Source organism: Lemur catta, chromosome 1 (assembly GCF_020740605.2).
Source record: "Lemur catta isolate mLemCat1 chromosome 1, mLemCat1.pri, whole genome shotgun sequence".
NCBI classification, from domain to species: Eukaryota; Metazoa; Chordata; class Mammalia; order Primates; family Lemuridae; genus Lemur; species Lemur catta.
The window spans coordinates 171,069,033-171,086,536 of record NC_059128.1 but is presented as its reverse complement, the minus strand read 5'-3'; the positions used below and the strand labels follow the sequence as shown (position 1 = coordinate 171,086,536).

General features: G+C 34.8%; 1 protein-coding gene across 2 annotated transcripts in view; it reads left to right on the top strand.

The window, feature by feature from the left end:
- Positions 1 to 17,504, top strand: part of PIK3CB (phosphatidylinositol-4,5-bisphosphate 3-kinase catalytic subunit beta) — a 138,140-nt gene that overhangs the window by 71,494 nt on the left and 49,142 nt on the right. Inside the window, exons 9-12 of one of the 2 annotated variants that reach the window (XM_045539229.1) lie at positions 325 to 573; positions 1,996 to 2,092; positions 5,487 to 5,617; positions 8,565 to 8,615. In XM_045539229.1, coding sequence (XP_045395185.1) covers positions 325 to 573; positions 1,996 to 2,092; positions 5,487 to 5,617; positions 8,565 to 8,615 — 528 coding nt within the window. Of the gene's footprint in view, positions 1 to 324; positions 577 to 1,995; positions 2,093 to 5,486; positions 5,618 to 8,564; positions 8,616 to 17,504 lie in introns of both variants that reach the window. The other variant, XM_045539228.1, reaches the window with a different exon arrangement.

Here is a 17,504-nt window from a genome sequence, read left to right as displayed (position 1 = left end):
ATAATGTGCTTATACTTATTATCTTGGTTTCTTTAGACCTGTTTAAACCATTGAGGCCTGTAGCATTTGGACCAGTGTGTGATTTTGTAGCTGGTCTACTTAGTAAGTGAAAAATAGGTTAAACCAACTGTACTTTAGTGAACAATATACTGATTAATTACAGTCTTGTGGGTCTGTGGACAAATAGGCTCTCTAAAAGTTGGTGTGCTGCTTCTCCCATTATATTTCTTTATTCTGTAAAGTAGAGATGTTTCAATGATATATCATAATACATACATCATAAATACTATGATTTTTGTATTTGTTTTGTCTCCTTCATTACAGGTTCATGTCAGGGCTGGTCTTTTTCACGGTACCGAGCTCCTGTGTAAAACCGTTGTAAGCTCAGAGATATCAGGGAAAAATGATCACATTTGGAATGAACCACTGGAATTTGATATTAATACTTGTGACTTGCCAAGAATGGCTCGATTATGTTTTGCTGTTTATGCAGTTTTGGATAAAGTAAAAACGAAGAAATCGACTAAAACTATTAATCCCTCTAAATATCAGACCATCCGGAAAGCTGGAAAAGTGGTAATAATATACCAACTTATTAAAATTGTTTTATATAATGGAATAATTTTAAGACTGTTTGAAATAATTGAGTATTACAGTCCCTTAAGTGAAATTCCAGGAGCCAGAAACATTTGATAATTCCAAATTTTGTGCATTTTTCATTGATAGCACATCACTTAATACACCTTATGGAGTCTGGGGCATAAATGTGTAATCAAACATATTAATATCTGGAGTGAAATATATGGATATTCACACTAAATGTGACAAAGACTGTTATTACTTCATGTTATCTCTCACCATGTTTTGTTGTCATATGAGTTATCAATAAGCCTTTAGTTTTCAGAGCTTTTTGGATTTTGAAATTATGGATATAGGACAATGGGCCTGTTTTCCTATTCTCATCTTCCATTTTATATTTTGTAGTCAAATGTCTTTATTTTTTTCTTACTTTTTGAAAAGTTTTTTGGGGGATGGTAACATGAATTTTTATGTTTTAAAATCCTAGTTACTGTATTTATCTATACAAATTAGCATTCTTTTATTATATATGAATTTTTGTGTTCTTTTATTCTTAACATGGGAATGTAAGCATTTCTTTTGGTTATCATCATACATTCCTCTAAAAATAAGTTTCACAGAAGGCTTAGTTCGTTAGTGTTTTTTTCTCCTCTGTTACAGAGTTCTCAAAGTGTTTGATTATTTATAAGATTTTTTGATACACTGTGGCCAAATTAATATGTTTAAATGTCTACATAAAAGTCCTACCAGCTTAGTGCCTCCTTTTAAGAGATATAAATAAATTCTACAATACTTAGAGACTTGCCTCCTCCCACATTAAGATTTATGCAAGCTAAAGGGAAGTCCTCAGGGGAGGTTTGCTTGAGGCCAGGAGTTTGAGACCAGCCTGGGCAACATAGTGAGAACCTCATCTGTATTAAAAAAAAAAAAAAAAAATTAGCCAGGCATGGTGTCATGCTCCTGTAGTCCTAGCTACTTGGGAGGTGGAGGCAGGAGAATCACTTGAGCCCAGGAATTCGAGGTTATAGTGAGCTATGATTGCACTGCTGCACTCAGGTGTGGGTGGCAAAGTGAGAACCTGTCTCTAAAAAAAATAAATGTAATAAACATGTATCTTGATATTACATCACATTTTTTTCTTGAATCATTAAAAATTCATCATTTTCAAAGGCTGTACATATTTCATTTTTTGGATATACTATTTTATTGTGGGACATTAATTGGCTTTTAAGGTTTTTCTTAACCATTATAAAGATGTTGAGCATTTTTTCATGTATATCTAATCCTAATTTTGCATGATTATTTTGGAAATCATTTAGAACATTCTAGAACTAATATTTAAACAAAGAGCATGAACATATTTATACCTTTAAGTTCATTCTTAGCATATTTATGCAGTGGTATCTTTTTCAACAGCATTATCCTGTAGCATGGGTAAATACAATGGTTTTTGACTTTAAAGGACAGTTGAGATCTGGAGACATAATATTGCACAGCTGGTCTTCATTTCCTGGTAAGATTTACATCCTTTTCCTTAGTGTTAAAGAGTAACTTTTGGCATGTGGACTAATGTTTCTTTGTGGCTCAGCATTCTTTTGATTTAATAAGTAAACTATCATTTTGTGTCTTTGTTATGCATTCTAAAACAGATTTACATAAATTATTCTAATATATTCATAAAGTGATTTTTTTGAGTATATTTCTTTTTTTTTGGTTTAAAAAATTGGTCTATATTTTAAATGGTTACTTTAACAAGTTAGTACTTCACACAAATAATGTACCACATTGTGCTAATAATAAGATAATTCCAATATTACTAAGAAAATGTTCATTTAGTGCATTATAGAGTGTCTGATCTGGCTCTGGGACTTAACTTTTCCGTTTTGCAGCAAGCAGCTCCGTCTTTCATTCTTATCATTCATTTCCATCCTGAGGGGTGAAGTAATCTAAACTTCCTTGAGTCAGCGTGCTGCCAAGGCACCCAGTGGTCGAAACTTGTTTCCATATATATTTCTTATTTTATTCAATGTATCTTGCTTTAAATATTTTATTTATATAGTTTTTTTTTGGGAACTTCTCTTAAGGAACAGTATGTTGTCTTTATAACAACTTTTATTGCTCCTACTTGTACTAATTCTCTTGACTTAGAAAAAGGAACATACCCTAAATTGGGAGAAATGGTAAAAACACTTATTCTTTTATTGGCTTTATCCTGAAATTTGAGGTAAGAGGAACACCTTCCACATGTCTGTTTCTCAAATACTACTCAAAATACCCTCATTAAATGAGGTAGATGGTTTTATTTCCATTTTTAGAGATGAAGAAAGTGAAGCTCAGAGAAAATAAGTTAGTCAGTCTTACATGATTGGTTCAAATGTAGGATTTGAATGAAACACTGCTCAACACTTTCCATTATTTCATACTGCTTTCCCAAATGTTAGAATTTTTATTATAAACTTTACATTATAATAGTAGTTTCCTTTCTCTCTCTTTTCTTCTGTCATCATAGTTTGTTAATATATCTAGTAAAGTTGTACACTTATTTGAATTTTCTAATTATTTTGTGACAGTTGAAAATGTTCATACGTTAGCAGTTGTTACTTGAAATTATTTTTGTATAGTTAGTTACTGGAAATATTTATAAACTACTCACATTCTACTGTTTTTGTATGTGTATATTCTCCGATTCTTACCTTCTCCTACATATTCTCCTCTGATAATTTTCACTAATCACTTTTTCCCCCAAATATAGGAGAGCTGTGTGTATTTGACATATTTCTTGTGAGGAACTATATTTTCACAATAGAGTGAAAGTTGTGCATTTCAACACTATACTTTCTTGAAAATCTTAACTCACACATGTTCTCCAGAATCACCAAGCAACTTGGCTGGTATTCTTAGTAAAAATGACAATTTCTGGTGGTATGTAACTTGTCATACTAGGTACCTGACTTCTTCTCTAAGAAAATGTCTAATGAAGAATAATAAATGAACACAGTTAAGGCTGTATCGGCTCTAGAATTGCCACATTTATCCTAGTAGGTGAAAGCAAGAAACAAAAGAGCTACAAATAATCCTCTCATCTAGAGTTCTTAACGTTATTTAGTATCTTTCCAGAAGTGGTTTTTTTCTTTTTTTCTTTCTTTTTTCTTTTTCTTTTTTTCTTTGAGACAGGGTCTCACTCTGTTGCCTGGGTTAGAGTGCAATGGCGTCATCATAGCTCACTGCAACTTCCAACTCCTGGGCTGAAGTGATTCTCCTGCTTCAGACTCTCTAGTAGCTAGGACTACAGGTACACACCACCATGCCTGGCTAATTTTTTTATTTTTTGTAGAGACGGGGTCTCACTATCAGAAGTCTTCATGTATACATTAGGAAAAGCAAATTTAGATTCCATTTTTCTCTCTATTCTTACACAAAATATAGCATATTCTGTACAATGGTCTACTCTTTGCCTTATTCACCTTATCTTTCTACACAGAGAACTGCTGCTGCTTCTTTTTTTTTTTTTTTTTTTTTTTTTGGAGGCAGAGTTATCTTTTGGTAGTGCAAACAGTGTTATAATGAATAACCCTGTTTATATGCAGGTATATATCTAAGGTAAATTCCCAGAAATGGGTTTATTGAGTTAAAGAGTAAATAAATTTGTATTTTTTATCGATAATCACAAATTGCTGTTTAATAGAGATCGTAGTAGTTTGTACTCTCTGTAGTATTTAAGAGTCCCCTTTTTGTGATCACTTTTGAAAAAGGTTACCTTATGTTTGGAGTTGAGGGGCTGTTAAGTATTAAAATGCTCTATTTGACTTCATATAGGTTGCATTTGATAGGACAAATAAGTATTAATATAATGCTACTAGAGAGCACAAGTATGGAATTGTAATATGCTGAGAAATACACTCTAGAGGTGTATAAATTATAAGAATTGCCTCCAAGTGGAAATTGAACCTCTGAGATGCGAAAATATTAAATGATATGAGCAAAGGATTAAGGAGCTGAACCTTGTGAAGATTTTCTAGCTTTGGGAGATAATTCTAGTGCGCATACTTTATTGAAATTGGATCTAGACAGTATGGACCTTATCTTTCTTTCCTTAGAAAGTACAGAGAAAACAAATGTGCTAAAATCAGTGTAAGAAAAATTACTTTGCAAAGGGTTAAGCTTAGGTTGTACTCCTAATTTTCTCCTCTCATCTTGAGTTTACTTATCTATGAAATTAGAAAGTTACATAATGTGAACTCATGGGTTTTCTTGCTACATTGAAATTCTCAGAGCCCATGCACAATTCTGTGAATGGACTGTATTTAGGGTGGTGGAGAAAAGAGAGAAAGGAGTACCTTGAAAAAAGAAGCAGTTGGTGAAGTAAAATGAGTAGCACTTAAATGGAATATTACAGAGACTACTACAGAAAGTATTTGTGTAAGCAGTTACAGGATAAGAAAGGAGCGTTAACATTAGATTGGATAAAAAGAATGTCATTTGATTACTCTCAAAATAGCAATTTGGGTATTGTGATGACCATGTAAACCAGATAGCATGTGATTAAGAAGTCCATATGCAGTAATGAAATGATAATTCCTGTGGGCCACCTAATTTTGATGGAAGAAGAGCAGTTTCAATTAAGTTTCTTTTTAAGATTGAGAATATTTATCAAATTTGAAGAAAAAGGTAAAGTAACTATTCATTTTTATTTTTTTCTCATTTTAAAGATGTATGCAAACTTACCCTGAAATTTTGTTGCAAGTGTTAACAGAGTATTAGAGGCTTACTAATATAATTTTCTTCCAAACTTCCTTAGTTGACACACTTTTTAAGTAATTTTCATGAGAGGGAATCCATTACAATTTTTTAAAAAATTTAGTTTCAAAGACATTTTCTTAAGGATCAAAATTATTTGCACGTTTTAGATGAACTCGAAGAAATGTTGAATCCAATGGGAACTGTTCAAACAAATCCATATACTGAAAATGCAACTGCTTTACATATTAAATTTCCAGAGAATAAAAAACAACCTTATTATTACCCTCCCTTCGATAAGGTAAGCTAATTATTTAAAGGGTTACTATGCATGAAATAATTGAATTGGCTCTATATGTTGAGAGTTTAAACTCTATATGTATGTTTGTCTTTCACAACTCCCCACACATTGGCAGCTTGATTCAGTGGGAAAGACCATAGAGTTGGAGCCCTCTAACTTTATGAGTCCTGGCTTTACCGCTGACCAAGTAAGAATGGCATCTCTGGAGTTCAGGTTCCTCATTTATAAAATGAAGAAAGCATAAATGTTCTGAGGTCTTTTTCAACTTAAAAGGGGCTATTAATGTATCCATATGTAACTCTGAACATATGAAATGTTCAGTGAAACATGCCCAGCATGTTGGTTCAGGAATTGAAGGTAAAACTACTGCTGTGTTAGAGTTGATATTCAAAGAACAGATGATTTTTGATGACTATTATTACTATTAGTAGGATTTCCTAAGGTAGTTATTTTGTATAAAGTATATCAAGGACTTCCATTTCTAAATACATTTCCATAGTATATAAACTGCGTGTCTTAGGGATAAAGAGATTATCTGGTAGGGACTAAAAATAGGGCTGTGATAATTTAGATGCTAAGAGAGCTGAGCTGTCAATATGTTTTATATTCAGGTTTGGCATCCTTGTTTGGGGCTAATTTTTATGAGGAAATCTTTGAGCAAATTCTGAGAATATAAACAGAAAGTTTCTTTAATTTTCTTAATACATTTGAGAACAAGCTATCTTTAAAGATTGATATTATACTAAATAATATTTAAATTAATTTACCTCTAAACCTAATTGCATTTTTATGTTAAACTCTACCAGACCCATATAGAGGAGAGTTTTAAAAATATGCAAATTAAATTTATATAACTCGGTGTTTCTGGCTTCATTTTCATTTTAATTTGAATTCTTTCTAAGAGGTGGCTTTTAGCTTCAAGTTCTTTTAAAATGTTTTTCTGACCAGCAATTTACAACCAAATTAAATTTTGTTCTTGTTATAGTAGAAATCCCAAATATGGTAAGAACCATATATATCTTAGTTTTCTTTTTTTTTTTTTGAGACAGAGTCTTGCTCTGTTGCCTGGGCTAGAGTGCCATGGCGTCAGCCTAGCTCACAGCAACCTCAAACTCCTGGGCTCAAGCAATCCTTCTGCCTCAGCCTCCTGAGTAGCTAGGACTACAGGCATGTACCACCATGCCTGGCTAATTTATATATATATATATATATATATATATATTTTTTTTTTTTTTTTAGTTGTCTGGCTAATTTCTTTCTGTTTTTAGTAGAGATGGGGACTTGCTCTTGCTCAGGCTGGTCTCGAACTCCTGACCTCGAACGATCCTCCTGTCTTGGCCTCCCAGAGTGCTAGGATTATAGGCGTGAGCCACCACACCCGGCCAAGACTACCTTTTTGACTCATCTAATACATTTAGGCAGTAGCTTTAGTTATTTCTCAGATAATTTATTCATAAGGCGTAGCTACTTGTGATACATTTAATAGTCCTAGCTATGACTATTATTATGTTCAGTTATGGTGTGTGTTTAACAATTAGTTATAGTTTCTTTTGGGTCAAAATGAAATGCTTTATGAAGCATTTTTCCAAATATAGCATCCTGTGCAAATGCGAGTATTTTAAATCCAATGTTTTAAGAGAAGTTTTGTTTCACCATTGCTCCAGTCATCTGCCACTGGTCATTAAACTTTCCTTTTGCCTTTCTAATTCCTTGGAGAGTCTGTCTTAAAGAAGATCAATTTGGGATAGAGCTTTTTAGTCGTTAAATATGTATAAACTTGGCGCAGTGGCATGTACCTGCAGTCTCAGCTACGTGGGAGGCAGTAGGATCATTTGAGCCCAGGAGTTTGAGTGCAGCCTGGGCAAAATAGCAAGACCCTTATGTCAAAAACAAATAAACAAAATATGTAAAATGTTTATACTTATTGGTTTTCCTTTAATTGTCAAGATCTATAACTGGTATAATTACTTATATTTGGTTATTATAGAATGAATGATACAAATGTAAAAAGAGAAAGTTTCCCCAAGTCCAGTGTTTTTAATTTAATTTAATGCTTATTGGTGTAATCATTTGCATGCTTTTTTTTTTTTTTTTTTTTTTTTAAAAAGACACAGGGTCTTGCTCTATCACCCAGGCTGGAGTGCAGTGGTGTAATCATAGCTTGCTGCAACTTCCAACTCCTGGCCTCAAGTGATCCTCCCTACTTGGCCTCTCGAAGTGCTGGGATTATAGGTGTGGGCCATCGTGCCCAGCCTACATTTTTCTTTTCAAGAGAACTTTTTTGTTACTGCTTAATTTCAGTAACTATAATCCCGTTTTAACACAACAACCCTATGGAATAGAATGGGAATTATCACATTTCACACATGAGAATACAGATAAATTATTTACTTTAGGGCATATAGCTCAGTTACAGGACATGGATCTTCTGGTTCTTTTCCCATTAATCTTCCCACTGGAAAAGTGGGCCTCTTAGTAAGAATGAGGGCCCCTTTGAACTTAAAAAATTTAGAAAGTATTTTTCGACTTTCCTTTGTCATTACTTCTGCTTTTGATATCTGTTGAGAAAAAAAATAATGACAAAAGCTTATTCTATATTTAGTAATTCCTACATACATTTGCATTTTCTTAACTGGAATTCATTTACTTATATTTAAAAAAAAGTTTGATATCTGTATACCTGCTACTACTTATTTTATCTACAGACAATCCCAGTTCCCTAGGAGTCTCAGTCTCTTAGAGTTTTACCATCATTTTCCTGTTGTCAAGAGTTTGAAGCACTTGGGAAGCACCATTTTGCTTTTAAAATTCATGTTTGCTTTATAAAGCACAGAAATGCCAGATCATATGTAGGCCTTTGTAGTCAAAGTACAATTGTAGTCATTTATACTTAAAATTCTACAAATACGAGAGCCAAATTTAATTAAAAAAAATTTTTTTTAAACAGATTATTGAAAAGGCAGCTGAGATTGCAAGCAGTGATAGTGCTAATGTGTCAGTAAGTATCAAAAGTTTTAAATGGTCCTTGTTTATAGAGTTGTGCACATTATTGGGTACCTTCATCTCACTTAAGGTAATGAATTCACAGAAGACCATAAACCATATGCAAGAACAATCTGTGAGTGTTGGTAAGTACACACATAACTAGTGTTTTGTTAAATGGCAGCCCAGTTTGTGGGTGATTTGTGTTCAATGAGTAATCTCTTTTCTGATACAAGTATAGATTCAGCAGCTAGTCTATAAGGGAGGCTATCGTACCTCATAGAATAAAATTCTGTCTTAGTATTATTCAGTTGAATGAAGAGGCTGTATTTCTTTCGTGTATCAAAGCAAGTGTAATAAGCACAAGCACCACAGTTCAGGGGATCCAGGTTTCTTCTATCTTGGTGCTCTGCAATGTTTAAGATATAGTTTCTGTTTCGTGGTTTATTGCTCCAGCTTCCTACCTTACTACATTCTAGCCAGCAGGATGAGGAAAAGCAACACTAGAGACCACACTTCATTCTTTTTGAGAATATCATTAGCATGTATCATTTCTGCTACATCTCATGGGACAAATCTTACTGGCCATACCTAACTACAGGTGCACCTGGGAAATAACAGTCCTTAGTTGGGCAGTCATGTGCTTGGCTAAAAGTAAGAGATTCTAGTGCTAAAGGAAGAAGTGGAGAACAGATATTGAGGGACACAATAGTCTGTGCCGCACACACTGTTGCCCTCGTTTCTACTCAGATGCTACAAAATAGATTACTTTGTTGACTTTGGTTACAGTATTTGTATTTCCACCATCTGTGCTTTTTAATTTAATTTTTTGGCTCTTTCTAGTTTGCCTTTGTTGAACTCTAATTTAGTATTCTCTTGTTGTCAGGTTGCAACTTTTAAGTCTCTTCAGCAAAGCCATTCCACCTGTAGAATGGTAATGACATAGAGGTTAGGAGGCAAAATGGAGACAAAATATGCATGTTTTTCTCATTCCCACAGAATCAAAGTTCTATTGCGTTTTGGCCAATTGGAGAAATACCTGGCCTAGGCTATCTTCTGCTTTGCCATTAGAGCTCTCAAAAATTTTCCCTAGTTTCTTAGTACAACTTATATGCAAGAACAATACTTTCTTACTAATGTCTTTTGGCTTAAATTTTGTCTTTTGAGTTTGAATGTTTGACCCCAGGAAAGAAGAGCAGTAGTGCCAGGCTCCTGTTCTTTCCAGTTTAGAAAAGGCTCTGGGCTAGGTTGGGACCATAGGAGCTGAATCCTTCCTGCCTCTGTCTTTTTCCCACAGGGTTTTGTGTTACAAGAATTGCTGGAGACAGTTTCAGATGATTATTTAATTTGTAAATATTCTGTAAATTTTAATAGTTTAAATTGTATATGTGGCCAAATAAAAACTCACATGAAACAATTGTTGGGGCTGGTGTGATAGGATCGTTGTGTCAACCAACCACCTTTTTCTTGCTGAGCATGTAGCCTTGAGAGTGGCTTGGAATCTCGAGGAATGAGGATTTGTTTAAAAAAAAAAAAAGAAAATAAAAACTTCAGAAATAAAAAGAGAACTTCAAGGGCAGTTCCTTCTAATGAAACAAAACAAGTTTTATTATAATTATAAACTTACCAGCTTGTTAGGCAGTTACTGAAACAGATAACTATAGTTTTAAGTTTAGGAGATAACACTTATACTGGAAAGTCTTGGTTCTAATGCCTCTGTCTGCATATTCTTTATTAGGGTTAATATTGCTCTTGAATCTCAGAGGAATGACTTAATTTTCACTATCTCTACCATAAACTTGTACCTAAATTGGAGGGTTCCCTGTATACTGAGCATGCGGTAATCTTGCCCTGGTCTGATGGACTTTTTGTGTTTGCTTTTTATTAGGCACATAGTAGATAATTAATAAATTGTGAAACCCAAAATGAGTTTTCTTTTTATGATCCCTACCTATTTTCATCTCCAGAGATACCTGGAAATAGGTTAGTTTGTTGCTACCAATCCTAACTTTATGTGTAAATATCTATATCTCCCTTTTTAAAAAAATAAATGAGATCTTTATATATATAGTTTATTTTTCATTTAATGCACTTTGTGGATCTTGTCATTTTAGTGTGAATATGTCTACTTTGCTTTTTTAAACACCTTAACATTCCATAGAATTATTTATTAGTATCCATTAGTTATTAAACATACATACCCCTCTTGATGGATGTTTTGCTTGTGTCTAATTTTTCTCCATTAAAACAGTACTGGAATGATCATTTTGTATATACTTCTTTATCTACGTGTGTATTTTGTAGGATAGATTTCTGGAAGTGAAATTATTAGATCAAAATACCTGTGCATTTTTAATATGGATTCTACTAAATTGCATACTCTAAAAGACTTAAAATTTACAGCTCCATCCTCACTGTGGATGAGTTCCTGTCTTTTTGTATTTCTGCCAACCCTTTTAATTTTATGAATCCAGTGAAACAAAAAATAGTCTTACATTTTAACTGGCATTCTCTTATTAGTAGTCAGGTTGGGGTTATTTTTCTTTTCTTTCTTTTTAATTTTAGTTATTTTAAAAGGATTTCTGATTGTTTTTCAGTGTTACCTTAATTCTCCTTGAAGAAATAAATCATCTTGTTTGTAAAGTAGTCTTCTTGTTTTGGCAGCTTTCTTTCATTGTGTTGGTTTTCCTCAAATGTTTGGTGATTCTTAGTTTAGCTGCTCTTATATTTGAGACCTTCTGGTAGTCTGCCAGAAACATGTATTATTGTAACATGCCTTCAGTAACTGTAGGAATTAGGTCTTCTGCATGTGAAGATTTTGGTACTTTCTGGGACCAGGTGGCTCCCTAAGGGTTCAGTACCCTTGCTCCTCACCTTAATCTAGAGCTGATACATACCATTGCTATCCCAGCTCAGCACAAACAGAGGAAAGGGCATTCCTGGCCAAAGCATAAGCTGTACCTGCCGATTCCTTAGTAATCTTCCTGTGGTTGCCCGTCTTCCTCCCACTCCTTGTATCCTTTGATTCTAAGTTGGAGCTACCCCAGAACTGTATGCACAGTAGTCTCACCACTACATGGATCTTAGAGGATCTGATCCTTGGTTCTGTCTACTCTCTCATTAAAGGATTCCTATGTTAGGCCTTCTTTTTTGTTTCCCAGGGCTGCTATTGATTTTTTTTGTTTGTTTCCTTTTTGTTTGTTTTGTTTTGTTTTTTGAGACTGGGTCTCACTCTGTCACCCAGGCTGGAGTCCAGTGGCCTCATCGTAGCTCACTGCAACCTTGAACTCCTGGGCTCAAGCAATCCTCCTGCCTCAGCCTCCCGAGTAGCTGGGACTCCCAGTACACACCACCATAACCAGCTAATTTTTCTATTTTTTTTGTAGAGATGGAGTCTCGCTGTTGCTTAGGCTGATCTCAAACTATTGGTCTCAAATGATCCTCCTGCCTCAGCGTCCCAAAGTGCTGGGATTGCAGGCATAAGCCACCATGCCTGGTCTATCTTAACCATTTTTAAAGATATAGTTAAGTTGTAATAAGTATATTCACATTGTTGTGCAGCAATCTCCAGAACTTTTTCAGTCTTACGTAACTGAAACTCTGTATCCATTGAACAGCTTCCCATTTCCTTCTCTCATCAGCCCTGACAACCGTTCTACTTTCTGTCCCTATAAATTTTACTAGATAACTCACATAAGTGGAATTATGTAGTATTCATCTTTTTGTGACTGGCTTATTTTGCTTGGTATAATGTCCTCAAGGTTTATCTATGTTGTAGCATATGTCTGACTTTCCTTCCCTTTTATAGCTGAATAATATTCCAATGTATGTATATACTACATTATACTTACTAATTTATTCATTAGTGGACACTTGAGTTGCTTCTACCTCTTTGGCTATTGTGAATAATGCTGCTATAAACACAGATGTACAGATGTCTCTTATTCTCTTCCTCTTACTGCAAAGACCGAGATACAGAATCTTAATGGGAGGCTTTGGAGAATGCAGGTGATGACTCAGCCTTTAGTTCAGAGTTTCTAGTAGTATACCTTGAATGTTTTCTCAGTAGCATGATTTGAAAACCTTACAGCCTTCAATTATAGGGAAAGGAAAATATCCAGCTTATTTAAAAAGCAAAAAATTTCAAACTTACTGAAAACTTACAAGAATACAAAGAACTTCCATATACCCTTCAGTCAGCGTCCCCAACTGTTAACATTTTATGACATTTGTTTTATCATTATCTTCGTGTATGTATTTTTTTCTGAATCATTTGAAATTGTGACATAACTCCATGCCCTTTTACTCCTTAATTCTTCAGTGCATATTTCCTAAAAAAAAGGGACATTTTTATATATAACATTCACAAAAATCAGGAAAATAATAGTGATTCAGTTCTACTGCCTAATCCATAGATTTTATTCAAATTTAGCCCATTGTCTCAGTCATCTGCTTTTATAAGTTCAGGTTCCCACCTGGGAACTTGTTACATTTTATTGCCACGTATCTTTAGTGCCCTTCAGTTCAAAACAGTTGAACTGTTTACTTGTTCAACATTAATGACTGACATTTTTGAAGAATATAGGCCAATTACTTTGATTACTTTGTAGAAGAATTTCCCTCAGTTTCGATTTTTCTGATGTTTTGTTGTGATTAGATTCTAGTTATGCATTTTTAGCATGCATATCATAGAAGTGATGTGGTTTTTCCTCTTACTGCATTTTATCAGGAGGCAAACAATGTCAGTGTTCCCCATTACTATTGATGTTAACTTTTAGCACTTGGTTTGTATGGGGTCTGCTAGGTATTTCTACTAAAAATTTAATAAATAAGTGTTCTGTGGGGCATGTTTTGAGACTAAGTAGACATTCTGTTATATCAAGCTGTCCCCTCTTTGTTTTTTTTAAATTATTATGTTTACATAATAGTTATATATCTTTATAGGGTACATGTGATGTTTTGATCCAGGTATACAATGTGAATTAATCAAATCAGGGTATTTGGGGTATACATCACCTCAGGCATTTAATATTTCTCTGTGTTAGGAACATTCCAGTTTCACTCTTTTAGTTATTTTAAAGTGTGCCCTAACTTATTATTGATTATAGTCACTGTGTCATGCTGTCAAGTATTGTTCATTCTATTTAACTATCTAATTATATGTTTACACCTGTTAACCATCCTCACTTTATCACCCCCTCCCCACTACCCTTCTCAGCCTCTTATAACCATCATTCTACTCTTTATCTGCATGAGATGAATTGTTTTTAATATTTAGCTCTCACATATGACCTAGAACATGCAAGATTTGTCTTTGCGTGCTTTGCTTATTTTATTTAACATAATGTTCTTCGGTTCCATCCATGTTGTTTCTAATGGCAGGGTTTCATTCTTTTTTTTTTTTTTTTTTTTTTTTGAGACAGAGTCTCACTTTGTTGCCCAGGCTAGAGTGAGTGCCGTGGCATCAGCCTAGCTCACAGCAACCTCAAACTCCTGGGCTTTAAGCGATCCTACTGCCTCAGCCTCCCGAGTAGCTGGGATTACAAGCATGCGCCACCATGCCCGGCTAATTTTTTCTATATATATTTTAGTTGGCCAGATAATTTCTTTCTATTTTTAGTAGAGACGGGGTCTCGCTCAGGCTGGTCTTGAACTCCTGACCTCGAGCGATCCACCCGCCTCGGCCTCCCAGAGGGCTAGGATTACAGGCGTGAGCCACCGCGCCCGGCCGGGTTTCATTCTTTTGTGTGGCTGTATAATATTCCCCCACTTGTTTTTGCATTTACTAATCCATCTTGCCTGAATTACTGTTATTGCAATGGAGTTGCCAAATGCTGATTTTTAATTTTGTTTTTCCTTTTGGATTTATTAATTGGCTTTTTACCATAGCTAGAGGGTTTTTCTTCTATCCCATTTATTTATTTTTCATTTTTAATTTATAATGTGGATTTGTGATTCCTATTTTATATAATGATATAATTAGTTACTGACATTTATTTTGATGTTTCAATTGTCCAGCATCTGGCTCATGGGAACCCATTGAAGTTGTCTCCTGTGTCTTTTTGACATGTCCCTATCGTCCTTTGAGCATTTTCTTATTTCTGATACAACAGTGTGTTCCAGGCTCATCTGGTACTTTTCCTGCCCCAGCCTTGGAATTGGTCATTTATCCAGGGAGTCTTTGATTTCTTTTATCTATGAAAAGTATTTAGAATTCAAGATCTGGGCATTGGATATATTCATTGCTACTGGGATATAATTGCTTCTAGGCCTTTTCATGAAACAGAGGTAGATAATGTATATGTGTTTGTCTGCATATATTTGGGCATATATACAGAGAGATATATTTATTTATCTATTAAAAACCATGAGTTCTCACCAAATAGCTCTAATTTGGGTCCAGCACCATTGAGTATTTTCTAGCCTTTACCTTTTCATATTTATAATTCCCTTTCTGACTGTGAGAAATGTGGATTCCTATTAACCTTGATATATTTATTTATTTGCTTAGTCTCCTATCTGTAACCATCTCCCAGTCATATAACTGTCTTCTCAATCTGTGGCCCATTAGTCCTGACTGCTGTGTGTATGTGTTGGTTAAGTCTGCCTCTCTGGGCAGCACTTAGTTAACTCAATCCTCTATCCTTGGGAAGAATACTGTTAACATGCCATATGAGTCTCCAGCCCTTCTGAATATGACAGAGGAGTTTTGTGGCCCTCCACAGGGAAGGGTAAGGAGCCATAGTCTTTTTTTTTTTCTATATGTTTATAACAAGGTGTTTATTTTGTTTTATTTTGACCAGTAATCACTATTATGTTACCATATATATGTTTGCAATTTTTAAAAATCTAAACATAAATGAAGACTATGGGTATTATTTTTCATTGCATTCCACTACTTTTATGATCTTACTTTAGTGTAAGCATTTGAATATATATGTAAGTTCTCCCGTTATACTGTACAATGTAATTTTTCATTACTGATATTTTTTTATTTTATTAGAGAATCTAAGATTTAGTGTTTTGTTAGGCTTTTTGCCAAGTGCTTCTCCTAGTTTTTACGTTGCATTATTCAATGTTGTGCTTTTTATATGACAGTGAACAGTCTCAGTACAGTTAATACAGCTATTCCACTGCTCTTCCCTTTTAGCTTATTGCTAGGCATTCAGGATATTTACTTACAGCAGTCTGTAGAGGTCTAATTTGGATCCACTAAATTATACTAGGTAGGCTAGCTTTTTGTAATTTTGAACAAAACACCAGTTTGCCTTTCTCCTACATGAACAGTTTATAGTCTGTGTTGTTTGTAGTAACAGGTTTGGCTAAGAATTTCATTTTCAAATTTTGATGATGACATTTTTTAATGAAACCCAGCTATATACCCTTTTTAGGTTGGGCTTCTGAATATAAAACCACTATCATTATACATATAGTAAGAAGAAAGATATAACACATTTTTCGAAACTTCTTCTATTATAATGGAAGGTAAATACATAATGGAGTGCTAAAGGAAGCAAGGGTGTTTAGTTTATAACCCTAACCTGTAAAGTTGATGTTTGAGAAGATAATCATATATTCCTTGGTGTATTTGTCAGAGATGGATACTGAGCAAGAGGTTCCATGGGTTTGTCCCTGTATGATAATTCCTAAACAAAGAAAATGAAATGGAGACTATTCCACTCTCCACCTCATCTCAATGACCATGAGGGCATATAACATATTTCCTTTGACTTAGTCTCCAGGGTCTGGTAATTTTCCTGCCTTGCCAACTTTTATGTTAAATAGTCCCAGGTGACTAATATTTTGAGATACTTGAAAGACATCATATATTGATCATCCTTAATGACTAGAATAAAGTAAAAGGTTTAGGCAAAACATGTGGAACACATAGGCCGGGCGCGGTGGCTCACGCCTGTAATCCTAGCTCTGGGAGGCCGAGGCGGGTGGATCGCTCGAGGTCAGGAGTTCGAGACCAGCCTGAGCAAGAGTGAGACCCCCGTCTCTACTAAAAATAGAAATAAATTATCTGGCCAACTAAAAAATATATATACAAAAAAATTAGCCGGGCATGGTGGCTCATGCCTGTAGTCCCAGCTACTAGGGAGGCTGAGGCAGTAGGATCGCTTAAGCCCAGGAGTTTGAGGTTGCTGTGAGCTAGGCTGATGCCACGGCACTCACTCTAGCCCGGGCAACAAAGTGACACTCTGTCTCAAAAAAAAAAAAAAAAAAAACATGTGGAACACACATGTATATGTGTATCTGTGTATCTGTCTTTCTGCCTACTTGGCATTTTTTTTTTCCTAGTTGACCTGGCTGCTATGCTAGTCCTAAGACTAGGCTCAATCTGGCTGGGCACAGTGGCTCACATCTGTAATCCCAGCACTTTGTGAGATCCAGGTGGGAAGATCACTTGAGGCCAGGAGTTTGAGACCAGCCTGAGCAACATAGCAATATCCCATCTCTACGGGAAATAACACTTTAGCCAGGCATAGTGGCACACACCTGTAGTCCCAGGTACTGAGGAGGCTGAAGCAGGAGGATTGCTTGAGCCCAGGAGTTCAAGGCTGTAGTGAGCTATAATTGTACCAATGTACCCTGGTTGAGTCAACAGAGTGAGACTCTGTGTCTTAAAAAGAAAGAAAGAAAAAGACTGAGCTCATTCTAATGATTAGCTAGCTCATTTGTATTTTTCAGGGACCTTTATTCTAGATATAACTTTTAAACTCTTCCCAAAAATTTCTAGTATAGAGAGTTTGTGAATTATTACCTAGTCTATTTTGTTTAGTTATTGAATTGTATTTGTTATTTATTATAATAGGTATAGCTTGATTCAGAATTTCATTGTAAATAGGTTAATAAGAAATTTGTTTTCATTTTTAAAATTTAGTGTTTATGTGTTAAGTGC